Below are 26707 nucleotides of genomic sequence, written 5' to 3'. Positions count from 1 at the left end.
GTGCCTGAAATTTGAAAGTCTCTACTTTACCCTGGCTGAACTTTCGCGTCTTCTGAAAGTAAAACCAGGACATTTGTGCCTCGTTAGGTCCCTCACCAAACACTGATCAAATGCTCCTCGGAGTCCCCTCAGGCGTTTCCCGCCCTTTTCGCCCGCCCCGCGCTTGCCGCCTCAGCGTGAGGGGGACGAGGAGGGTGAGGAGGAAGGAGCGAGGAGGAAACCTCCCCGGTGGGAGCCGCGTAGCTGGCGGCGCTGCGAGGGGCGCTGCTGGCGCTGCAGCCGGCCCGGGGCTCCGGGAGGAAGGCGAAGGAAGGTTCGCCAGCCCCTCAGCGGCGCCCAGGCCGGGAGCAGCGGAGCGTGGAGCAGGATGAGGAGCCCTGAGGAGGCCGCAGCCATGTCGGCCGCACCCCACAGGTGGAAGCGGGGTCGCAAGCGCGGGACGAGGGGAAGGGCCGGGACAAGCAGCCGAAGCCGGTGAGCGGTGGCCGGGAGATGCTGAGGGACGGGCGGAGCTGAGGGGTGGGCGGACAATGGCGTGTTTTTATCCAGGGTATAATGTGATAAGAATAATATTTTAGAAAGGGCAAGCCATTAAAACCCAGCATGCACATTGTCTGTGGAAGCACCTGAGCCACATTGCTTTTGGAAACATTTAACTTGTCAGAATCTTTGCCAGGACCATAGCAGAGCATGAAGCCTCACTAAGTTGACACATCCAAAGCTTTTCCCAGCTTTATATAGGAATTTTCCCGCTGTCAGTAGGCTGGTGAGAGTGCTGTTATTTTGGCATGCTTTTTAAATGCTATTTCAGATCTTGGTTTGTTTACTCCTTCCGCTCTGCACAGGCGATTTTTTTACTATAAAATCTGCCATTGAACATGACAGAAGTCACCAATATGCAATCTGCAAGCGATTCCCTGAGTTTTCCCCTCAGAAAACACGGGGGTGCGGGGAATAACTATGAGCGGCAGCAGCGATGCTTGTCCGTGGAGCTCTGTGTCTACCCACCCCAAATTGCGACGGGAACAGCAGCTCACGGGAGCCAAAGGCTGCAGCCAAGGCATCTTTTGCGCGGCTCCTGCTGTACCCTGAGGCTCCAAATCCCTGTCACGCAGATTCCTCAGCTCCAGCCGTCCCCAGCTCCGCCCGCTCTGGCCGCGGTCCCGGTGCCGGCGGTGGCCCCGCCTGCCGTCGCTTGGTTGCGGCGCCGCTTCCGTCGGTGGGGACCGACCGAAATGGCGGCGGCGGCCGCCACAGCCTTGTCCTTCTCCTCCGCCTCCTCCTCCTCTGCCGCGTTGCTGCGCCCGGGCTGGGCGCCCCTGAGGCGGTGGCGAACCCTCGCTCGCAACGCCAGCAGCTTCCCCCGCAGCGCCGCCAGGTACCTTGCGCCGATCGGGTCTTTTTCCTCGTCATTCTCCTTCCTTCCTCCTTCTCATCTTCCTCATCCTCGTACCCCTCATGGCGCGGCGGGTCCAAAGGGCGGGGAACGCCTGAGGGATCAGCGGGCTCGGGCCCCCCGCGATCGCCCTTCGGAACGGATGCCCTCCGATCCCCGCTGAGTTCCGCGGTTCTTCCCGGGGAAACGGGGAAGAAGCAGCGGGAGAGCGGGGGGCGAGCGGGCCGTGGCCCTGGCCTTGGTGATCCATTGGGGATTTAAGCGGTGCCCTTGAAATTGAAGAAACCCCTCGCAATGTGACCTTCCTGCCCCCTGCCTGAGGGAGGTCTGCGAGTTTGCTTGCTCCTGATACCTTAAAGATTTAGACAGAATTGCCGTGTATATTTATCATTTGGTGGCAAACAGGGCATGCTTTCTAGCGCTGGGGATCAGTGTCCGGACAGTAATCACCCCCTGCATTTAATTTATTGTGCTGTCTGCAAATGGATTCTGGTGTTGGTTTTGCAGCACTGCAGCTCTGAGCTCTTGCCTGGGTCTGCAAGGGAGGGTCTGTTTGAGCTCCTGCTTATGAACCTTTTCATTTACATGTAATTGTGTTAAGACCTGCCTGAAAGCTGACTAAAGAGGTTCAGCACATCACAAGTGCCAATGCTGAGAGCACTGTCTTTGTGATTTCAAGAATGAAAAGATCAGCGAGCTGAACAGCCATTGAGATAAGCATCTGACCCCTTGGATGTTCTGTGTATTGGTATTGATTCTGTCAGTTTTGGGAGAAACAGCTGTATTTCTGGACCAGTGCATATTCTACTTCTGTGCTACGCTGCTAGTAACTGTTTTTTCCAGTTCTGCAAAACGCAGATGTCCCTGCACTAATAGTTTTCCAGAGGTTTTTATGGGGTGTGGGACATGTCCTGTCCTGTGATGCTAGATGTGATCTCGGGCTTTTAGAGTACAAATTGATCTAAAATAGCAGTGCAGATCTTAGTTTGTGTCATGGCCTGCAAGTCACCGGGTTCATAAACAAGAAGAATTTTCTGTGGTAAATCCATGGTGGGTTCAGAGTAAGAGCATCCCTGGGTGGGTGGGATGACAGTGGGACAGGATGGTGCAGTGACACATATTAAATCTGTCATTTTAACTTGGTCATGAAATCTGTCACAAATCTATCATTAAACCTGTCATTTGCCAACACCTGGTCAATGTTTTAATGTGTGTAAAATTTACAATAATAAATTATTCATGACTTAGCTTCAATGTCTTGAATAGCCTGCTGCAGTGTAAGCTTTCTGTACAGGCAGTGATTTAATTTATTCATGCAGTTCTTGTGTGATATAGCCATCAAAGGACTTATCTAGGTTCTAAACCTAAGAAGCATCAACGTATTTCAGTATTTGCTATTTTTATATTTTACAGATGTGAGAAGTGCTATGTACTGACTCCTTTCCCATCAGCTATGAAATATGAGAACTACATCTTTGAGGCTTGGACAGAAAATAGTGTAAATAATGCTACATCAAATCAATTTTTAGGGAAATTTGAGGAGGGAAATGGGTAAAGTAAAACTTAAGGGAGTAAGACCATCCTCATATTTTATTCCAAAATGCAGGAGTTCATGTACATTTACATGGCTGGCTGTGTGTGTTGGGAAATGAGTTGTGGCTGGTGAGCTTCTCTTCCAAGTGCACTGATGGCACATCCACACTCTTCAGGTAAGAGAGTGGATGTGGGCACCCAGTTTGTGGAATTGGGAGTGGGGCTGCTGAACCTCATCCCCAGTGGGCTCCAGCTGTGAGCAGCAGGTGAACCTTGTTGAAGGGAACAGCCATGGAGTGCCCAGGGGCACTGGCCAATCACCACAGGGAGCAGAGGGCACACAGGTGCAGTGCATGAACATGAGGGTGTAAAAGGCTGAACAAGAAAGAGCAGAGGCTTGCAGCTTTCTGGAGTTGTGTGCTGTTACTCTGTGTGGGTAAGGGCACAGAGTCATCTGAAGAGCCATGGTGTCACTGTGTATGGATGAGTGCTGAAAGCCTTCTGAAACTGTATGGTGATACTTAGTGTATTGTGGCCATCTCAACTGTGACAAGTGGGAAAGCACTTCTTCTCCTGTGTAGGTTTGTAGTGTTTTAGGGTTTTTGAAGTAATAATTGAAGTACCACTACATGAATCAAAACATTTGGGAGTGTTGAAAATAGTAGAGTACACACTTGAAGGTGCCTTCTTCCTGATGCAATTTTAGCCCTAAGTACTGTGTACCTTTTTATCTTTGTAGTGATGAAGCAGCTGTTATCTCAGGGACGAGGCTTGCACACCAGGTTTTGAAAGAAGTTCGAAGGGATGTGGAATTGTGGATATCTGCTGGCAACCAGAGGCCTCACCTCACTGTCATATTGGTAGGAGACAATCCAGCCAGTCACATCTATGTCAGGAACAAGATAAAGGCAGCTGCAGCTGTGGGTATGTCATATGAGTCTTCCTTTAGTAAGCTTTAAAGAGAAAAAAATAAAGCAGGAGGAATCGCCTTAGTGTCTTAATTTAATTTTGCACCAACTTCTTCTACATGTGTTCTGATGCACCTAAGGGATTGCATGGATGTATGGAGAAAGTAGTTTTAATGTGATTTGAATGGGTGCTGCAAGTGTCATTTTGTGTTTGGAAACAGTTCTTAATAATCAGAATGATTTTTGGACTAAATGACTAAGCTGATCACTCTGTGTTCTTATTCTGACATGTCCTCTGTCTTTTGTTTTTATCAGGCATTTCTAGTGAGATCATACTGAGGCCTAAAGACATTTCACAGGACGAGCTCTTGGATATGACAGCAAAACTCAACAAGGATTCCAGAGTTAGTGGCTTATTAGTTCAGCTGCCTCTCCCAGGTGTGTGGCATCTTTGTCCCACTTCTCATATTACATGGTCCATATAAGAGGAAAGAGTTAAATAGTTTTGGGTTGCAAGTGTACCTTAGGGCCATAGGAAAGTCTTGAAAGAGGATCTGCATAAGGAAGGGTTGGGTGAGGTGTTTTTTGTTGAATATGCAGTTCATTTTAAAGAAAATAATTTCATATGTAAGAGTTGCCTTTTTTAGTGATCTGTCACAGTGGTGTTTCAAGGCATTTCACTTAATTTATCCGGTTTAATCTTCTTTATTTTTTTGCAGTTGTTGCACTGGTTTGCCTTGAATTTTATGCTTTCATTCTCTATATCATGCAGCATTATGATACATAGCAGGTGATGCTCTAGTCTTTCTCATAGCGATTCCAGGTTTTGCCTTAAACATTCAACATTTGTTTTCATTGTTGGTCCTAATGTTCCAGGTGAGCATTGTGCTAAAAAGCCTTGACTAAATTTTTGGGGTTTTATTTGCCTTCTCTTAATTTCTAATAAAATCTCACTGAAATATCACTGGGGAGTAGTTGGCCAAGTGGTATTTTTTCAGGGATAAAACTTGCAGAGAAATAAAGAACTAAACTGAAAATGTTTTTTATCTATAAAACAGCCAAACTGAGTGTTATGAAGGAAAAAATGCTTTGGTTGTATTTGTAATAAGCAGCAGTGCTCATGGTGAGGAGGGTTTGCACTTGGCAGTACATGAAAGCTGCCCAAAATGGGCCATGTAGTGAAATAAGTTCGCCACAAGGTGGGAGAATAACACCAGTCAGGAGCCACGTCCAGGCCTTCAAGGTAGGAGCTGATGGAATGTGGGCATTTTCCTTTGGAGGAGCATCTCTCCCAGTGACAGGGATTTGCAGCAGCAGGTGATGTAATTAACAGAGTTTAATTGCAGCCATGAGAACTGGAGAAGATGAAGCACCAGCAGCTTGGGGATGGGAATCATCCTGTCTGACACCTGTAGCAAAGGAAGTAGGCTTGTACACTGGACTCCCAGTGTTCCCTAAAAATGAGATGTCTCATGTGTCTTGCTGGTGAGGGTACTCAGGGGAATGGTTAGGTACCACTCACAGAAATGCATTTATTAGGAGAATATCAGGTTGCTAAAGTCTGCTTTCATCAGTGCACAGTTCAGAACTTCTTTTAGTCTGGTCTTCAGAACTTCTTTTAAACCTGGTCAACATGAGGAAAGAAAAAAAGCATGATGATAATTCTAGCTGTGTCAGTTGAACTGTTTGATGCTTCTGTGCTGAAGTGCTCAAGTCCTTAAGTAAGGATTAGTCCTAAAATTGTTTGGAGATTCCTCCCAAGAAGTGACACAATGACTACATGAAGACTAATTAGCCTCCCTCCAACCTAGCAGACAGGCACAGATGTTGCTTGTGGTAGGAAAAGCTTTAGAACAATTTAATCCATAGCAGAACTTTGTCAATATTGCAGTGTCTGTATAGTAAAGTAAAATGTGCAATTTGTCATGAACTGGAAATATTCAGTAAGCTCTTGCTGTGTTAAGTAGTTTTTTTTTTTTTTCTCGAAGGAACTTAATAAACTAAAGGGTTAAAAGCTAAGTTAGCTCATTTTCCAAATTTTATCTTTATATCTTTATAGTGACTAAGATGTAATGGAAGGAGACAAAGCTCAGAAGTTGTGAAAACTCTGTCAGTGGAGGCTGCTTATTCCAGAACTGCGGTTGTGGTGTGGGGTTTGGGACTTTTTTGCAGTAAACTACATAAGGTGTGGCTTTTGATCAACTTTGGGTTAAAAAGGGAAATAGCTTTGTTCTGTTGCACTATTGTAAGCTGGGGCAACTTAACTTTGAGGATTGTAATCTTTGCCTCAGGAGAAATTATTTTCTGTGCACTTTTGAGTGCCTTTCTTGTGATAGTTTTCTAGAAATTTTCCTTTTTTATTGGTTTGAGTTGCCTGGGAGAGGGCCACAAAATATTAATATATTTGGGACAGATGATGAAAATCCATGCAGTATTTTTTTCAAATGCCTTTTGTACTATGTTATTATTTTCAATACTCTTCCCTTTTGAAAACCAGCCTTTATTTTCCATGTCTTAGCACCAGAGGCAGTTGTTGTGTAAATAGGAATTTCTCTGTGGGCAAATGCTTGGCCAGTGATGCCCAGTGTAGTCCTGCAAGTTCAGCCAAAAAGGGAGAAGAGGAGTGGCTTGTAATGACAGCAAGGGAATTTGTATGGGTATCAGCTCATGTTTTATGAGACTGACAGTAAGATAATTAAGAAATTATTTTGTTCCTCTGGAAATTAAGAAGGCATGTGTGAGCTTCTTCTCTGGCTCACAGCTCTCTTGTCCCCAGCTGTGCAGCAGCATTTCCTCCCAGTACTGTAAATCCTGCTCTGGAATTCTGCAAATCAATTTTGAGTGTTGAAAATATCCATGTAAAGCATGATTTTTTTTTTCCTTTAACATAGTTGTGTCCATTATCTGTCAGGTTTTGGGAAGCTAAAGACAGTGTGGAGGAGGTGTTTTTCAGAGCAGTGTTCTGCACATCCTAGGCACAAGGAAAAGCATGGCTGCCAAGTTTGTGTTGGAAGAACAACTGACTTGCCTAAGGGTAACAAGTTCTTTTGCAAAAGCCATTTAATAGGTTACTCCAAATTTCTTCCTTGGTTTTGTTTTCCTTTTTAATTCCCAAGTTGACACGAAAACAGGGTTATGGTTGCTTTCAGTCTCTGTGAGGCAAGTTTCAGTTCTGAGAGACTCTTTCATCAATGTACTTAATATCTTAATTTCCGCAGTCTTTTCTCATTAGGATTCAAAAGCAAACTTGCTCTCATCATAAAGTGGAGAATTAAACTGTAAATCTTAGCAGCCTGGTTTAACTGTAGGGGTTTTCTAATTGGAAATCTTTTAACAGGAGATTAGCATGGTTTAAGTTCTACAGCATGCTTATCTTTTAATTATCTACCTCCTTTTAATGGAAAACCACAAAAACCTACTAAATTAAAACATCCTGTTTATGTCTTTAAAATATTTTACTGGCAACATCTGAATTTCCTTGTTGATGCATATTTTCCTTTATTTGGTTTTTTTAATCCTCCTGTACTGCTCTCTGACTTGGACACTGGGACATTTTGCCACACAGTTGCAGGATCCTGTTCAGGTTGTGGGTCATGTAAGGGATGCAAAAAGCAATTGCTCTGAGATGGAAATGATAAACCCTCAGCCTACTTGTCGGGTTTAGGGGAAAGTACTTTGGTTCACTCTTGCTGGGGAGGAACAACCAAATTCCCAGGAGGTTCAGTAACAAATAGGTCATTAACTCATAGAGGGTCAGTGGCTCTCGCCCCATCTACCTGCTCTGGGGGTCAGCTTGCCTTTCTCCCAAACAAAACCTTTCAGCAGGTCTGGGTTGCTGCAGGCCCTGGGTCAGTCAGTGCCATTATGGGGCTCTCAGCAGCCCATGGGTCAGTCATTAAGCCCAGTTTGCTTTTTTGGGTTAGTATGGGATGTTTTGTGGAGCTGTTCCTCTGTGGTGTTATGTATTCCAGGTTTATGCTTGGGTTTGTAACTCTGCAGGGAGAGCTCTGGCAAACACTTTTTTTTTTCATAATCAATACTAATGTTTATGCTGTGTAAGCTTTAAGCAGTTACAGAACTGTCTTGTATCAGTGCATATGAAAAATGTTTAGTATGAGTACACATGAATACAAAATTTGTGCAGGCAATGCCATTTAAGCCATATTCAGGGTTTTGAGATCACCAATATCAAGCAGTTTGGTGTCTTCTTGGTTTTTTTCATGAAGTACACTGTGTTTTGGTCCTACTGATGAACAGTTGACTAAAAAAAGTGTTGTTGGAAAAGGACAGCTAGACCTTCAAACTTACTTCAGCTTGAGATTTCCATTAATTTGTTTAAAAACTAGCTCGTGTGTCTTCTGTGGGCTTGGAAACCAGAAAAATGCATGTAACTGTTCTCCTGTGGTTTGTTGGGTATTGTACTCATATAGCTGTTATATATTGCATTCATATTGCTGTTGTTATATTTCTAGAGTCCTGTGCCTTATGAGCAGTTCTTCTCAGCAGTGTTGTTTATTCCTTCACAGTCAGGGCTCCTCCAAGACTCTCCCTAACTGCAAAGCCCACCCCCTTTTATCCCAGTTGCCTTCATGAGCCACAGCTGCTGTGGCACAGTCCAGTTAAGGACTTCACAGCTGTAGCTCATTTAGAACAATTAGGATTGGGGCACAGCCATTTACATAATACATATATTTTACAAAGACTCCTACTACAGTTGGACTTCTTGAGTCATTCCATGTTTTAAGAATTCCAGGTTGCAGAAATTACTTCCTTAAATATTTCCTCTAATAGTTACTGTCCTCATTCTCAGCTGCATACTGGGCTCTCATATTTTGGCAGGGTCTGTTGTATCAACACTGTAACAAATGGCTTAACCTAATCTTCAGTAAAGTGTTTGTTTGAAAAGGTAAAGCTGCCTTTAGGGGCAGTGTAGCTGGCTCAATGAAGAGCAGTAATTGATCACCCTGGCCAGGTCTGGGCTGTGTGATGATGCATTGATAGCACCTGACAAGGGAAGGAGCTGTAGCTGAGGGCTGTGTGTCTCCTAGATCACATAGATGAGCGGACAGTGTGCAATGCCATCGCCCCTGAGAAGGACGTGGATGGGTTCCATATCATGAACATTGGGCGGCTGTGCCTGGATCAGCCTTCCATAATCCCTGCCACCGCTGCTGCTGTCTGGGAGATCATCAAAAGGACAGGTAAGAGACTCTCCTCTCCTGGAACTCTTCTTGTCCTGGGAGGTGAACAAGGGATCAACTCAGGGTCAGGGTTCTCTAAATGCGTTGGGCTGATTGAAGAACGAACATTTAGAGTATTAATCTGAATAAGGAGCTGCCAAGTCGATGGCCACTTGTGCCATTAGCACAGCTATTATTTAAGTGTAGACAGTAGTATTTGGTGGAACACTTCAGTAAATTTCTGGGTTTTGTAGTTTTGCAGGAAATTTTCGGTGCTGTTGTTGTTCTATTTGTCAAATAAAAGATGGGATGCGTAAGCTCTTGTAGAGAAGGGAGTAAAACAAGAATAAAAAATGGGAGCACTTAATTCAGTACTGGAAGGGGGGAAAATGCATATGTTTTCAATAGTTGTAATTTTTTATTTACCATGTACGTGTCCTTACTGGTAGACATAAATACTTCCTGTTGTGGCTGGACTGAGGAAATTAAGTCTTTGCTAAGGGTGATTCAGGTACCCTGAATGAGCTGTCAGTTTTCTTTCTCTGAGGTGAAAGCTGAAAGTTTTGTGGATTCATCCCTCAAATTCAGCCTTGTGGATTTTCAAGTCGTGTTGATGTCAGCAATCCACAACCATAAATAATTCTGTTGTGGGGATTGAGAAGAAGGGTTTAGATATATCAAAATACTGGAATATAATTTTTTACTTTTTTTTTTCCCTGCAAGGAATACAAACATTTGGAAAAAATGTTCTTGTAGCCGGAAGATCCAAAAATGTTGGAATGCCTATTTCAATGCTTTTACATACTGATGGAGAGCATGAAAGGCCTGGAGGTAAGTCCAGGAATGTTATCCCAATGTTTCCATTTGTGAAGTCCTGAAAATAAAGCTGGCTAGAGGACTCAGATTTAAGACCAAGCTTTCCACACTTTTGAATACTTTTGACCAGACCAAGAAAATAAATTTGCTAACACATTTCCTGCCTTATTCTCAGGAGAGCAGTTTCTGGACTTGACTTTTTCTGGTGTTAAGTCATCACTTCTTCCTCCATTTGAAACAGCTACTATTTCAAGTGATCCTTGAGCATAGCCTTGAAGAGCTGCAGAGGCTCCTGTGATGTTTTTACCATGTAGCTGTTTATATGCCTTACCCTCATGCTTGTTCAATATTGATTTTGTTGGTCATGCACCAGTGAGCACACGTACACATATGTCTACATGTACACACACAGATTTAAGTATGAATAAACAAAAAAGTGTGGCATGACCCTTGAGTTGTGCTATGTCAGTGAGGTGTTGCTTGTAAAAGTACCTGAATCACCAACCAAGGAACTCTACAGTGTGAGTACCATGATTACTTGTTGGCCTGGGGAGTGTTTCTGCAGTGCAGTTTATATCCCCCTGGAAATTGAGTGCTGTGGTGGAAATATTTTTAAGGAATCCTAATTACAGAAGCCTACATGTGCTGCTATAATGGTGCTGTAGAAATTAAAACAAATATAGCTTAGATAGAATGCTGCCCTTTTGCTGCTTCATTTTGATGTTAGAAACTGCTGTGGTGGTATCCACAAATGAGGTGAACATGGACATTTAATTCCAGGCCTGTTTAATTGGAGCAGAGTGAAATCTGTTATTAATATAATAAAACACTAAAAGCTTTATACTAATCATAGAGTTGGTTTTTCCATTCAGCCTCTGTGGGAAAGTTGCTATTTGGAACTTCTCTCAGTGCCTGGATTGTAATTACCATTGCTGCATAGTTCTGGTCTCATCCTCATTCCCACGGAAATTAGTAGCATTTTTGCCATTTGCTGCAAATATTGGGTGACATTTGTTATTGGCAGTGCAGCTGACGTTTGAAGTAGGCTTGGTAGAACACAAGGTCATGTTACAAACTACTTACACATTTCCCACCTGGAAATGAGGGGACCTAGTGACCTGTGATGCTTTCAGCAGCTTGTTGCAAAACCCTCAGCAGCTGCATGGGCAGATTCTAGCTGTGACTGAATACTGTTTGCAGCTTCCAGCTTTTGAGTGGATTGGATCCACGGCTCAGTTTTGTTGTCTTGTATCCTGGCTTTCTAGTTCCTGTTTGACTGTCTGGTAGTGCAGCTTGGTTTGGGGGGTCAGTCCATGAGATTTTTGTGGTGCTTCATGGTCTTCTGCTAAAGTTGTGGTTCCTGACACGTCAGAAGGCTTTGATTGAAACCCTGCTTGCAGGCATTGCCAGTGGTTCTAGGTATGTCACGTATTTGGTGCAGGGACAGAAGAATCTTCATGGTCCCTTGCTGACACTGGAGCCTGGATACAGAAAGAGTTAACTCATGGAAGTTCTTTGCCTAATCTGAAGAAATGGATTTATTTGTCAGGTAGTTTCATAGTTTCCCAGTCTGCTGAGTGCTGGCACACAGTATAAAACAGCTGGCAATGAGAAAACAAAAGAATGTGTACTCCTGATAATCAGCTGGCATTAAGTGTCTATGTGCTGTGTATATGATGGTAAATAATTCTGTATTTGGGGTAATCTGGTGGAATTTTCCTCCCTGACTCACAGATGGGGCTCTCCTTGAAGTTCATCTTTTGCATTTGGGTTTAATTTCTGCTTTGAGCAGCGAGAGATTGGCCTGGATGGCATGTGAAAAGGAAGGGGGGCCAGGCCATGGTTTCAGCTTTTTTTCCTTTTTTGAAACTCGGGAGGATAGGGACTAGAGAAGAACTACAGTAAGATGCTGAAAAACCTTTCTCAGGTTATCAGTCAAGAAAGAGGTTTTTTCATCAACTGGGCTGATTTGGTTAATGTTTTTACAATTGAGAAATGATGCAAGGGGTGGGTATACATGGTACTACTTTTTGTTGTGCATTTTGTTTGGTTTTCTTTCTAGATTATGAACAAAAATTACAAGTTGGGGACTGTCATAATTTGTGACGTTTCATATGTAGATGCACTCATGTCCTGCAGGTGGCAATATCTGATCAGATGGAAAAGCTATGTGAACCCCTTCCAAAATAAATACTGTTCTGTGTTGGTAGGTCAAGAGACTATCTCTGTTTTGTAAGCTAGAGAATTGGCTTGGGAGTATGATGTGGAATCTTAATTGTTAAATATATTCCTCTTCTTTCACAGAAGTAGCAGTGTAAAAGTAGTTGTTTATTTTCTGTTTGGGCATGATCACAAAAAAAATGGAAAACCTCCCCTTTCTGAGGTGTCTGTAAGCTTCTGGACTGCTATTCTCAAGGTAGGGGCTTTTTTTTCCCCTTTTTTTTTCTCCTTTCATTTTTGGTAGTGAAGGCAGTTGCTTGATTTCAGGAGCTGACTACAGACACATTAAAACTTTACAGACAAATTAGCACCTATTTTATTCCTCAGAGATAACCTTGTAACTTTGGCTTTTATCCATTGGTTTTTCTCAACCTTTATGCTGAGTCATGATTGTGGTTTTGGGTGAGACATACTTCTTTTGCTTAAAGCAGGTATTGGAAGACTCCTCTATTTTTTTCAGCCTGTACTTTTCTGGTTTTGTCATCTGCAAATATTTTGATCTGCTTGTCTTTGGGGAGATAATGTGCACTGTAGAGCCTGGAGAAGAGGCATAAAAACTGAGGGGAGAGAGCAGTGAGGCCAGGGCACAGAAAGGTTGAAGATGAGATGCCTGAGAGAGATGAGAGGCACAGATTAGACCAGTCAGACACATTCCAAAGGAAGCAGATGTGATGGGCATGTCTGGGAAGGCAAAAGGTTTCAGTTTAATTGTAAATAACATGGCCTAGGTGTCTGTGATGAGCGGAAGGCAGAGATGGGGGTATGTAACACCTGAACACTGTGCAGTAAAAATAATTACAGAAAGGCTTGGCAGCAGTTTCTTGGAGAGCTGTTCTCTGCTTGCTTGGGCAGCCTTTAAGGGAATAGCACCCTGCTGTTGGATGCAGTATGAGCCTTTGGGCCCTCTCCCTGTGACTGCTCATGTTGTGGTCTCTCCTCAGTGTCTCCAAACATCACAAGGGTTTTCATGTCTTAGCAGGAGAGTTTATTATGTGTGCTTCTTGTGCTTCTACTGATGGTCTTGTGTTGAAGTTTGTGTGTGGCAAACAGCTGAGTCATGTGGCACCCTCTGCACACTGACCTTGGTAAAACACACTGGCTTCTGTGCTGGGTTTGTTTTGTGGCATTCCACTGAATGTAACAAAGCCATGGAAGGTTTTCCTTTCCCATGGAAGGGAGTTGAGCCCACAGTACATAAATGAATTCAACCTATGAGAACTTTTAAGATCAAATGTTTTTTCATGTGTGTGAGCAGCAAGTCTTGTGAGTGTTCTGCCTATGCTGATTTAAAAGTCACATCCCGAGACAAATCTGATCATCTGTTCTGTTGTTAATGTACCAAAGTAAATAATTTGCACCTGAGGGTAAATGCTGTGCTTTTTATAGTATTTTACATCTGACAATTAATTGTTTTTCTCTTCTGTTTCAGGTGATGCTACAGTGACCATTACTCACAGATACACTCCAAAAGAGCAGCTCAAGATCCATACACAGCTTGCTGACATAGTAATAGTTGCTGCAGGTAATGCTGGTTGGTGTTGATGCTCCAATTGCAGTATTTCAGACCTTCTGAAAAGAGGACTTTGCAGTCTGTGTCTGTGGCACTGGCTGTTTCACACCTCACTGAATAATCAGTTCTTGCTGAGGGTGTTGCAGTAGGTAGGATTTCTCCCTGTAGGAAGGGCAAGTGATTTGGCTCTTTGTTCTTGCCCTTCACATTTGCACACTCATAAACTGCTTCTTGTCACATGCGACACCTTTCCCTTAGGGAGACTTTGGAGTGAACTCAAGATTGGGAACTAGTCAGTGCATAGTTTATACAGGTGTAATTATGTAAATTAAAACATTCTCTGTGCCATGGAAAAATCATGAGTCATTTAAATTTTGACAGGAGGGTTTCTTTAAATCAGCTGGAGCCTGTATTCGTATGCCCACAGTATCATTCCACCACTGTTAGAATTAAGGCCAACCTTGCCAAATTAACTGGAGGTTTGGGTAAATGTTAGTAATGGCTGGGGCTTTTTTTCCTTTACAATTATCATGTCAAGAGAAAGACAATGGTAATTGCCTAGAGGAAGGGGACTGAAAGAGCAGTGTCTGTACTCTTAAAGCAACATAAACTGAAATACTTGGGGTTTAACTAATCTGTCCCAAAGAAACAAAAGGAACTCTGCTTCTAAGTAGCCTTTTTTATTTGTTTACATGTATTTGAAGTAGAATACAAATTAATTTTAAAAAATCAAGTGACCCAACTTAGTATGACCTTGGTAAAATTCTGGGTCCCATTGCAGCTCAGGGGTATCATCCTTCTCTTGTACTGTTTTGTTGGACTACAAGAGGATTGTCTTTCCTTTTTTCTGCTCCCTTTCCTCCTGTTTCTCATCCTGAAGACCCAAGACTTCCTTATTATTTTCTAGATGAAGACAGACAGGTACCTGTGTAAAACTTGTCACTTCATGTTGAAGTGACATGCCCTTGCCTTCAGGGTTTAACATTCGCTGGCAGGCCAGGATCAAGAAACAACTTATTTATCCCACATCTAATTGTTCAACTGTGGGCCTGACCAGAATTCACCACTGTGAATAAAAGACAGCAATGGTGTGCTAACTGGAAGTAAACCAGTGGCATTTCATCCAAATTCACTGCTTCCAGTTTAATCATTGCTTCTGATTTCTGTGCTGAACACGGTTTGTCATTGTTTATGTTTGGAGTTAGATGGTCCGGTAGCCATTCAGCCATGTTTACCTTTCACATTATTTTCCTTCTATAATTTGTAACAGGAGCATGATACAACACTCATTACACAACTTGAGATATACTTGGAATGATGAAAAAACCTGGGGCTAGGTTGTGCAAACAGGACTCGGCCCTGCCCTGGTGTGTGCTCTCGGGAAAGTTGTGTTTTAGAAAGGTGGAATCACTTCAAGCTTCCTTTTATTGCATGAGAACTGTGCCCATTTTACCTCTGGGATCACACACTCCCCGGAAATGGGTGATCTGTTGAGTCAGTGTTGCCTTTCTTGCAACTTGTACCTTGCCAGGTTGGAACAGCTGCTTTTACAGGCCCCTGCAGAATATGTGCAGAAGAAGAGAGCTTTTTTTTGTGTGTGCCTGCATTGGAAGAACAAGGTTCCTTTTCCTGTGTGGTACTTTTGCAAGAGCCATCTGCATCCTGGCTCCTGATTGGTGACTTGTTGCAGTGAGTCCCTTCTGATCTGGTGTTCCACCTCTGAGTGCTTTCCTGTTCACTTGCATTCATGGTTTTGGTGGTACTTCAGATCAGGTGCTTCTTTTCTCTTACTCCTGAAAGTAAGAAGATCTGGCTCTGTGTGCTGTCTCTCATTTGCCCCCAGGCTTGGGGCACCAATTTTCCTGATTTGGATTGAAACTATCCATGCAGTTGATTCCTTCTTATTCCTACCCAACTCCTTGCATCTTAAATTCCAACAGGCTGCTTTTGTCCAGCCTACTCCTCCCTAAAATTTCTTTCAATACCACGCAGCTTTTGGATTTCTATCTAAGGCATTGTTTCCTGTTAAGCACACCTGACACTTTGTATCTCGCCACAGGAGTTAGCCCCCTTGGCCTGTACTCCCTGCCTGTACAGACATCCCATGGAGTCTGTTCTTTTTGCCATCAGCCCAGCCCCGTGGCAGCAGTGCAAGTGCAGCTTTACCCAGCAGTGCTCCTAGAGCCACCTCAGGACAGGCAAGGCTGTGATGGAAGCAGCAGGACTCTGGAGCCAGTCAGTTTGCTGCTCCTGCTCTCTGGGCTTTCCAGTCTGCTGGGAGAAACAGGGCTCATCTGCCTGCCACGTTTTGGAGGGGGGATAAACAGGAAAAGTAGTGACTGTGTCAAATTCCAGACGAACTTCTGCTTGGACTGCTTGTGCTGTCCCTCAGGACATAATCTGTGGTCTTCTTGTGTCGGAAGTGCTGGTTGATCAGACCTTTTATTCTGGTTAGCTTCCTTGGAAATTCACAGTTCTTGCACCTAAACTCAGATTAGGTAGGGCCTTGTTCTTCCTTTGTTTAAAATGTGATTCATCATTTTCTGCAAAAATTGCCAACGAAAAGTTTTTCCATATTCTTCACTCAGTGCAGTTTAGGAGAACCTACCCTAATGTTTATCCCTTCCTACTTGGTATGTAAAGCAGGCTTAAGTAGCTAGATATGCTCATTTGGTTTGGGGGTTAGTTCATTTGTTGCTATTAAGTATTTGGCTTATTATCAAACCATTTTACAAAGCATGTAACTGTGCAGCTTCCATTAATATACTTGCAGCCCTATCACACACAGATCATTTACCCCCATAAGGCTGAAGCATTATCCAATTACCAGCCAGGTTACCATGGATTACATCAGATTGGGATGAAGGAGATGCAGTCAGATGTTATCAAACAAGGTAGGAAAGAGTTTGTGATCTTGGCTTGCTCAACATGAGAAGCAGAGTTTCAAGCAAGTATCTTATGGGGGAGTGAGAAATGGAGAGCAAGGAGTGTCCTGGTACTGTCTGTATCCAAATGGCTGTGTCAGTGCTTCAGCACTGCACATGGAGCCAGAGCCTTGTACACCAGCCCTTCCCTCCAAAAAACTGCAGTTTCAACCCATATGGATTTGGTTTCTTTTCCTGTTCGCCTTCTCCCCACCTGAGAGAAAGCTGCTTTGATGGGGAGAGGGGAGTTCAGACTCTCTTTTTGGAGGTAGTTTAACATTGCTTTCAGAACAAAAAGCTGATGGCATTGCTCAAGAAGCAAGGTGAGTTGTAATATTTAGTTTGGAAATTCCCACTACTGAAAGTTGGAGGTTGCACGGTAGGGAAGAAATTCCTGACAGGAGTCATAGGGCCATGGATACATTTCATTAGCTAGACTTTGAAGTGACCTTTTAGGTTTTCTGGGTCCCCACTGAAGCACATATTTGTGATGAGTATCAAGAAGCTTCACATTTAAATGTGCTGGAGAAATATGGTGCATATGAAAAAAGATGAGGTGGTTTGTTGTGGCACTTTCAGGTGGAATTTTTCAATAGCCAAATACTCCTACTCCAGGACCCCACACAGAGATGAAGAAGCCCATAAAGTTTGCAGTGCCCGGGGTGGGTCTCCCAGGACAAGTGCAGAAGTCTCCCAAATTGCTGTAAAGAGCAAGAAATGGTCCATTGTCCCTGTGGAAGATCAGTGTTGTCTGCTGGATTACTGTAACAGTTGAAATTTCCTTCTGGTTGAGTGTGTTTCTTGGCCCAAAACCAATCCCATGGCACAACTTCTGGTGGGATGTTTTTTGTGGGTTTTTTTTCCTCTTTTCTCTAGTAGTGGTTACAAACAGTGTGCAATTGATGAATAGTTGTGTTCAGTGTGGGGTGTACCAAGAAATATTCAGTGTTGTAGATTTCTATTCTGTGCATGCATAGCTGTGCATGCACACCCCTTGATATCATTCAAAAGTGATAACTTCAGGTTGCCTGGCCAGGATAGTGAAATGTGTGTTTATGATTCCAGGTATCCCAAAGTTGATTACAGCTGATATGGTCAAAGAAGGTGCAGCTGTGATTGATGTAGGCATCAACCATATCCATGATCCTCTTACAGGAAAAACCAAATTAGTTGGTGATGTGGACTTTGAAGGTTAGTGAAACACTCTTTATACAAATCCATTGGATAAATATATTGAAGTTCATAGCATTCACTCATGGTAAGTTTTTGGACTAGGCAGTGTTTCAAATAAGACTATGTTTTCAGGAATTTTTTATAATGTGTTTACTTAAATAAGAACAAAAATCTATCTGCTATTAAGAAATTGCTTGTTAGTTAGGAGACAAAGTGTCACTTTTAATTACAGGTACCAGCAACCCCGAAGAGACACAGATGAGCTCTTTGGCAGTGGTGTAGAAGGTGCCTGTGTCCAGTTCCTTTAATCTTTTGAGTTTGTGGAATGTTTGAAAAGTAATCAATGAAGACAATTTCTGCTCTTTCTCAAGCATAGGGTCTCCTGCTGTTTGTAGCAACTTATTAAACCACAGCTTCTCAAAGCCTCCTTTTGTTCTCCTCCTCTACACTTGTCTGTGAAAATGCTAACTTGGCTTTAGAAATATGCTTTATGCTAAAGTTTAATGTGTGCTCGTCTAAAGTGCTTAACATCTTAGTCCAGGCAAGCCTTACAGATAAAAATTGTTGTTACATATTGATCTTTTTATGTTTAACTTGTTGCAGAGCAAGTTCACAATGTAACTTGATTAAATATCTCTGCTCTGGAGGAGCTCCAGACTGGAATAGCAGGATTGTTGCACTTATTGGCAGGGTTGAGTGTGGGAAGCTTAGACAGCATTTACCCACATTATTAATGGTTCTCAACAGTTCCTTGTTTTGATAAGTATGAAAATCACCCACAGGTTTTTTTTCCACAGTTATTAACATCTTGGCTGGCATAATGTTTCAAAGCTTAATTATATTCAGAATGGTTTTAGCCAGCTGTGTGTATTTCTAATTACATCACTCCCTTAGTTCCCTGCTGCTTTTATTCATCATGCGTGTTACCTGTCTGTTAAAGTCTGTGAAATTACCTGCATGAGTATAGCTGAGCGACTGTCTTGGAATGTGTTTGGAAATGTGTAACTGGATGTGTGCAACAGGGCTCCAGGAAAAGAAACCTTTTGGAGGACAGCTTGAAAAAAAAATTTCCCCCTTATCCTGCCTGATTTGTGGTATCACAAAGAAAAGGTTCTATTTTCTGTTTTCAGAGCTGAACTAAAGTACAGACAGTTTCCAGGTATTTGGTTGGCTTTAGCAGGTAGGGGAGTACAAAAGCTGTGGGAACTTTGGGAACGTTTCACGTGAACCTGCATCCTTCTTGTTTATTTCTCTTCAAACACGGGACCTTGTGCCTGCAATAAAGGTGTAGATTCAGTGGCAAGGCCATGATTCAGAGTTTCAGCAATGTGCTGTATCTGTCTCATCATGTCTGCTGTGGGCTGTTCTCGAGATTTCACCTGGGGGGAGGGAAGATCCAAAAAAGAGGGAGGAACTTCAGCTTGGATTATGCCACTGCAGTTACAAGTAGCATTTCTCTGTGCATTGCCAAAGGGAAGCTGTTGTTGGTTCATTGGTATCGGTGAAAGTTTCACTGAATCTTTAACAACAACAAAAATCATCCCAGTGTATACAGTTCTGAAGACTAGCAAGTAAACCACCCTTGGCAAGTACTTGATCTGGTAGTTAGGAAATGGAACAAGCCAGCAAGTTTGTGTAGCAAATAATTTTATCCTTTTCCCGTTTGATCACTTGGTTGGAACTCTATTTAAGCCTGAGTGGAAATGGATTTTGCAGGTTGAGGCTAGGCACATAAATGGCTGTATTGAGATGTGGCCCCTGTGTAACATCACATAGCCCACCAGTATGTATTGTCTCTTCATCCACTTCTTTAGGAGAAAAATCCGGAGAGAGAGGTTTAAGTGGCCAATCAGAGTTCAAATTTCATTTACAAAAACTAGAGGGAAATGTCTTCCTTCACCAGGTCATCTGGCTGAAATGTTCCTGTAGTGGAAATTAATTTTATTAGGTGGGTGGAAGGTGTTTTGATTCAGTTGCTTATCTTGCAAGTACTTGGATCCCATCTTCTAATCTCTGCAAGGTAGGTGAGACAGTTGAAGTTTATTTTTATCTCCTTAACAACTAAAGGATGCATTTAATTTCTTTTTTGTGTCTTTCGTTGTTGAATTCAGTGTACACATTTGTGAAATTAACGGAATGCCTTTAGTAAGCAGTATTTGTGATTTCCCATTTCCCCACGTGTCCTCTTTATTTTGACACTCCAAACTGCGTGCACATCAAAAACCAGTAGTTGCTTGGTCCAGAATAGTTTACTGTGCAGTTCCCAGGTATCTAAAAGAGCAAGACAGGAGAACACTGTGCATGTGGAGGTCACTGCCAAGCACTGAGTTATCCAGCCTGATACTGCAGGGATAAATGGAACTGCATGTGCTACTCTTCATGTAAAACTACCACAGCATATGGAGAATCCCTGCTTTCTTAATTTATGTTAAGAATTCTATGCTCTGGGGAGTGGCTGTCCTCCCTTGTGGAGGCATCAGGAGGAAGAGTGAAGTGCCAGGAATGAGGAGAAGCAGTGGCATCCCTGTGTGATCCCCAGTGCCGTTTTAGCTGCTTTTGGGCAGCAAATTTCAGTTACAGAAAGGGAGATCTGTTTCTCTGAGCAGCCTAGTGCATGTGTGGGTGCACTTGGCCCTGTTTTATACGCTTTTGTTGCCACAACTATAATACCAAGGGAGGAGGAGGGCTACAAGGACCAGGAACGTGAAATAAAGCAACAACTTACCCAGAAGATTTAGCTGAAACAGCTCTTTTGGGTGGAGCATCATTTCCAGGAGTAACTGGTTGAGCAGGCTACTAACACGCTGCAGTAGTGGTTCACCTGTGCAAGTGGAACTGGAAATACCAATGAAACCGAAGTTGCTTGTATTTCTTTACAATTCCTTCCAGATTTTTGACAAACAGCAGTGCTGATTGTTCAGTCTTGATTAGATGCCTATGTAGAAAAGGTATCCTTTGTGTGAGATTTTTGTTAGGTGATGCAGTTGTGATGTGAGTGGAGGGCTTTACACATGAGAACTGTTCTTTCTGACTGGACAGTGTGAAAGATTGTGGAGAATTGGTGCCACCATGAGCAGGGAGGGATTGCCAGCACTGAAGAGCAGAAGAGGGAGCTCCAACAGGTGATTGATGTGGTCTGAGGTGATGGGCCTATATTATGCATTTTCTCTAAATAGGATTACCCACCATAGTCTTCAATTCCAATGAATTGGTGGAAGTGGTGGTCCTCAGGTGTGTCTTGGCAGCAGCATGCAGGAAACCTGGCCTCTGTGACAGCCACTGCATCTGACGGTGTTTGCTGCCTCTCCGCGTTCATTGCAGTACCTGCCTGGCTATAGGCTGCTCCTGACTCCTTGAATCTTTTCCAAACTAGCTCCCTGTGCAGCTTTCCCAAACAGTGGTCACAGAAACAGAATGTGCATGTTCCAGGTGCTTTTGCTATAACTTTAGTTAGTTCCTTTCTCAGTTGATTTCAAAGATCTGGCGTTTATTTTGCCATGGAGAAGAGCCCAGTCTGTGTGATCACATCACCACATCGCTGCCCTGCAGACCTTAGGGGAACCATTGCATATTGTGCTCCATGACTGCAAGGAATGAATCAAAAGGTTGGTGTTAGGCTGTGACAGAAGCCAGTAGGCTGCTGGCTAACTGGGGTCAGTGAGCTGCTGCATGGCCTGTCAAGGTTCTCCTGCACAGAAGAGGGTGGTCTTGTTCAGCAGTGTCACTGATACACACTGTTGGAATTACAGCACTGCACCAGAATTCCTTAGTTTTCCTTTATATTGCAGTTAAAATAGCTACAATAAGAGAAACAAGGATGAGAAAAAGCAGGAACTCTGAGAAATGGGGTAGATGGTTGCTGGTTGGTGTCCCACAGTGCATAGTGAGAAGAATCCCAGAACATGTGGAGCAGAACATGGGATATCTAGTGTGGCTGCTGAGCAGTGATTTCACACTTCGGCAGTGCTGCAGGGATCTGGTGTAGCTTTACAGGGACTCGTAAAGCCGTGTGGAAACAGTGCTTAGGCAGGAATTGCTCTGCATCACTTAATGCAGATGCATAGGACCCAGAGCTGCCTTCAGGTTGAGACTTGCCATTGGTTTGTGTGATTAACCCTATTAGGTGTCTGATGTCCTCAGCTTTAAAGGAACCTAGGAATGAAGGGCTGTCTCCAAAGCAGTGGATCCTGTTTTTCAAGGAAACAATCTACATTTCATTTCTTCTGAAGAATCAAAGGAAGATTTCAAGGTTCTACAGAAGCTGCAAAACAGCAGCTCCTCCCCCATAGGTGTCTGATTTGCATTTTCCAGATTGTCAGGGGAAGGCCTGGGAGACCAGGGCCCATCTGGAGAAAGCAGGAGAAAAGCTGTGGACTTTTTTACTTTGAAGTAACTGAAAGTTACTTCATTCCTGAGAAGCAGAAGCAGGACCTGATGGAACTGACAGCACACCAGCTCACCTGCCTTCATGAGATCAGTCACACATTTACGTGGTGTCTGAGAACTGTGCTTGGGCCTATTTCACTTGACCAGGAAAGTCTATTGACGTTTTTGAGGCCAAGCTATCTCCCCCCTTTGGTTGCTGGAATTCATCTTGGAAAATTGCACTCACCATATCTGTATTTACTCTTACCAATGGAAACTTATCAGATGGCAATTTCCCCAGCACAGACACCTGTTGTGTGTTCAAAAATCTGGATCAGCTTTTGTGCATGAGCTATCTGGGTGGTTTTATGCTAACTGGCAAAAAATTTGGCTTCTGCCACGCCTCTCCACAGGGATTTCCACAATGGTATAATATGGGCAGAGGAATTCCCCAACAACTTGGGAAAACAGTGCACTGTGTGTTTCCTGCTGGGTAGGGTTACTGACACCACAGGCAATGCGTGCTCTACCTGATAGTGACCTGACAGGCATTGAAAGCCTTTCTTGAGGAAAGACAAGGTCTGGTTGTGGGCTGTCCTCTTTGTAGGTCAGGTGGGAGTACTTTGAATAACACCACAAAAAGAGGTAGGTAACATTGCCATGAAAACCATCATATTTCAGTTTAAAGTGCCTACAGTATTTTCTGTGTGAATGGCTGTGTTTTCTTCAGATGTGGGTACATTTCAATAATTATGACATTAATCTGAAAACTCATAGTAACTGTATTAACTCTAAGCACCATTCTGAAATGGTATGTACTTCAAAATAGTATTACTATTAAAAAGGTTAAGTGTTTGTTTGAGAATATTGAGACGTAACTGTCATATGATATCTTAATTAAATTTGTTGAATTTTACATCTGAAGAAAAACCACATTGTAGCCTGATTTCCTTTCCATATATTTTAAGAGTTTACCTGGTGGTGCCAGTCAACAGGGTAATTAAAACCCTCCTGGTTGTATTTACCAGCTCTCCTCAGTGAGGGTTGATCTTCTGTTCTTTAACTCAGCGAGATATTTGCTGTTGACTTTGCAAATGCTCTCATGAGTTCCCTGCCATAGGGGACGTTCAGACAGCATTTTAATAATTTCATTTATGTCTGGCTCCTCAAATCTAGTGAATATCATTTTCCAAAACTCCCAGTGTCCAATTTTTCAAATTCTTTTGTAATATTTCTTTTTTTTGAGATCTTATTCCTCAGTTGACAGACAGTTGAGCACCACATAGATTCCAGAGAGTCAAGATAAATACCCTAAAAGCAGTAGCAAGTGATCTTGTTTGTTCCAAAGCCAGGTGCCTAGTTTTCAGTCTCTTAACATCTTCTGATAGGCAGGCAGAGTCTGCTCTGTAGGGACTTCAGTAAAATGGAATGTGTTTCTGTCAGTTATGCTTGCTTAGGTGTCTCCTGTGTGTTAGTCTTTGAAAAAGCAAAGCTTCTGTAAGTGGGAAATGATTTACCAAGAACTTATTACTAAGCAAGCCAGAAAAAGCCCCAAACTAACAAACAAAAACCTCTCATGGTGGTGCCCTAAGAAAACCCTGACTCTCAGTATTAACAAGGTGAGCTCCTACAAAGTTGAGCAGAACTCTTTTGGCAACAGCCTGTAATTCTGATCAATGGCATTTTGCACAGTAGATAAGAAGATCAAGCCAGGATTTATTGCTGTGTTGTATGAATTCCTCATACAAACAGGTTAACTTAAATGCACTTAAAGTGTACACTGAATTTCAATAGTCTAACATGACTAATGGTTGGAGCTGCTTTGGTAAGATTTTCCTTTGTGATACTTCACAAAGAACCTGCCCCTTTGCATCCTGGTTTAACCTAGGCACCCTAGTAAAACTGATCTTTAAAAATGTCTTTTCTGGAGGAGCTGAGTGTTTCCAGCTGAAATTGCAATGGGAATTCTGCCACTAGAATTGTTTTTTTTTCCTTGAAGAAAACTCTTGCCCTTGTCTATAGTGTGAATCAGAAAAACAAATCAAACAGAAAATAGTACTCTCTCCCTCTTCAGTTTTAAGTTTCTTTCTATGATCTCAGGGTGTCTTTATAGCTTGTGGTGTAGGAGAACAGATTATGGGACTGAGGGAGTGGGGCTGTGGCTGAGCCTCATCCCTAATGGGGTGCAGCTGTGTAAAACAGGTGAACATCATTAAAGGAAAATGAGCAGGGAATGCTGAGGTGCATTGACCAATCAAAAAGGAGTAAAAGGCCATACAGGTGTTGTACATGTGAGAAGCAGGGTAGAAAAGGTTGTACTGGGGAGTTTAAATATGCTGATGCTTGAAACCATTCGTGGTGTTGGTTGTGTGCTCTCTGTCACATGGGGGACAGAGGCTGACTGGGTGACTTGGCTGCTGCTCTGCTGTGGATGGCAGCAGTTCCAGCAATCTCGTGCTCTGCGTGCTGCTCCTCAGGAACACAGAGTTGTGGGGGGGGGCGGGGGGGTCGCCTCCTTACCTACAGAATGGCATCCCCACCTTCCATAGCCCTCCTGGATATTGGAGGTGCAGTGTCCCAGCTGACAGATGGGTGTGATGCATGTCCATGCTGCTCTCCTGGGCTCATCCTGACCACCTGTCACACAGATGTTCCTGGGACAGCTGGTCAGCTGTGTCACATGGGCAGAAATTTTACCTTACCAAAAGAATTCCTTGGGATTAACGTTCCATCTGTCTGAGCACAGGCTGTGTGAGTGCCTGTGCTGCCATGGGGAGAGGGCAAGGTGCTGCAGGTAGATCAGCTGGAACAGGTTGTGCAGCCCTGGCCCAGAACTAGCCCTGGGTGATACATTCACATTAGGAGAAGAACCTTGCAGCCCCGATGCTGGCCCCGTTCCATCCCTGCCCTGGCTGGTCCCTTCCCTGCAGTACCTGCCAGTCACAGCCCTTCCTGCATTATCTGGGAAAAAAGGTTTGGAAGTGTTCTTAGTCAATGCCTTTTTCTCTTTTCTCTTAGAAGTGAAGAAGAAGGCTGCCTTTATCACTCCGGTGCCGGGAGGGGTAGGACCTATGACTGTTGCAATGCTTCTGAAGAACACACTCCTGGTTGCTAAAAAGCTCATTTACTAGAGCAAATGGTTTACCTTGGAAGAAGAATCTGGGTTGTTCTATTTATTGATACACAAAACACTTTTTTACTATAAATATATTTATTTCTACCTTGTATTTATTTTTACATGTCAGGTATGTTAAATCTGATGGTTTATAAAATGTTCAGATACTTTGTCTTTCCTCCTACTGACTTATTGTGAGCAAAATCGACTTGGAGAATGCAGCCTACACGGGTATGTTGGTGGTGGTGGCCAATTATGCGTTGGAGAATGAAGAATGAAGCATAAATTACAACTTCACCTATGTATTGGGGCAGTTATCAAGGTCCTGTAAACACTTGGGACCTGTTCAAACAATATAAAAACTAAGACATGCTAAATATCTTTCAAATACATGGTTTGGGTTCTGAGGTCACTAAGCACTCTGGATGTAGTTCAGGGTCTTTAAATACTTTTTTTGAACGAGTAGAGCCAGCAGTGGCCAGGCAGTAATGTTGACATGAATGCGAATGTTCAGTAAATGTTTTAAAAGAGTCAAGCTTGAATGCTGGTGAAATTCTGACTTGAAACACCTGCAAGAGGTAAGCGTGAATAAGTAGCTAGAATTGAGACTGGAGTTATTTTTTTTCTATGTCTGGGCAAATTGCTTTGGTGCCTAATACTGCCATCTCATAAAAACCCCTCAAACCTGGCCAGTTGCTTGGGCTGAATTTGATTGAAATTGAACGGAATGGAATCAAATTGATTGGAATTGAATGGAATGTAGTTAAAACTTCTCTATATGTACAACATTTATGTGTGGCAGGAGATCAAGAGGAGGAGAAAACCAAAGCTTTATCCCTCATGAAATATTTGTGTTAGAACTTTAAGCCATTTAATTATTCTCTTATTTTTCAAAACTGCATAAAGAGGGCTTTTTTTAATCCATGTTGTAAGCCTCGCCTTCAATGGCCACAGTATTTTGCTGGTTAGAGAAGAGCACATGGGATGAGATCAGTGTGCCTCTATTCCCAAAGCTGTTTCTTGGATGGATCTAGAACAGTTACTGCTGAGATGCCAGTTCAGCTGAATGTGTGCATGCTGATGTTCCCACTGAAGGCACTGGTAGACAGTTAGGATGTCTACATCTGCACCAGGATTACTGATTTATTTTCATCAGGAGCCATAGGTGTTTGCTATTGGGCTATAGTTAACTTGGAAGGGGAAGGAAAAAGACTGTGGTTAAGTTCCCTTGCTGTTAAAGGGGAACATGCCTTTACTGTGATAAGTCAAGGTGGAGCATCCTTTCCATGCTCACTGTTCTTGTGATGGATTTTGAGTTTGCTCTAGCACAGTGTTTGCACAAGTTTGACAGGATTATTGCTAAATATACAATGCCAATGGTGCAGATGCTTGTCTTTTTAAATGTAGGTGGTAATATAAATTTATGTGGTAATGTAAGTGGTAGGAGGATGAAGGCACCTATGGAGACTGTACTTGGACTCATCAACCCATGTCTGAAAGATGGAATAAAACTTGTTTGCTGTTACCTTGGTCTTGCTGGAGGCTGTTGATGTGGTTTGGGGCATGG

The 26707-nt window shown here is 43.1% G+C and overlaps 1 protein-coding gene across 4 annotated transcripts; it reads left to right on the top strand.

The window, feature by feature from the left end:
* Window positions 1-357: 357 nt before the first annotated feature.
* MTHFD2L (methylenetetrahydrofolate dehydrogenase (NADP+ dependent) 2 like) lies at window positions 358-26665 on the top strand. Of its 4 annotated transcripts, none has more exons than XM_064711495.1 (8): window positions 358-474; window positions 3669-3853; window positions 4153-4275; window positions 8886-9038; window positions 9741-9848; window positions 13483-13575; window positions 17553-17678; window positions 25044-26665. In XM_064711495.1, the coding sequence occupies exons 1-8, from the start codon at window positions 368-370 to the stop codon at window positions 25154-25156; spliced, it is 1008 nt and encodes a 335-aa protein (XP_064567565.1). In that variant the 5' UTR covers window positions 358-367; the 3' UTR covers window positions 25157-26665. The 4 variants fall into 4 exon arrangements, with proteins under 4 accessions (XP_064567565.1, XP_064567563.1, XP_064567567.1 ...); XM_064711493.1 differs by lacking the exon at window positions 358-474 and adding an exon at window positions 1128-1378; XM_064711496.1 differs by lacking the exons at window positions 358-474; window positions 25044-26665 and adding exons at window positions 1193-1378; window positions 17893-18082.
* The last annotated feature ends 42 nt before the right edge of the window (window positions 26666-26707 follow it).

The sequence above is a fragment of the Zonotrichia leucophrys genome, chromosome 4, assembly GCF_028769735.1.
Source record: "Zonotrichia leucophrys gambelii isolate GWCS_2022_RI chromosome 4, RI_Zleu_2.0, whole genome shotgun sequence".
Taxonomy (NCBI): domain Eukaryota; kingdom Metazoa; phylum Chordata; class Aves; order Passeriformes; family Passerellidae; genus Zonotrichia; species Zonotrichia leucophrys.
This window is presented reverse-complemented; position numbering and strand designations above follow the sequence as displayed.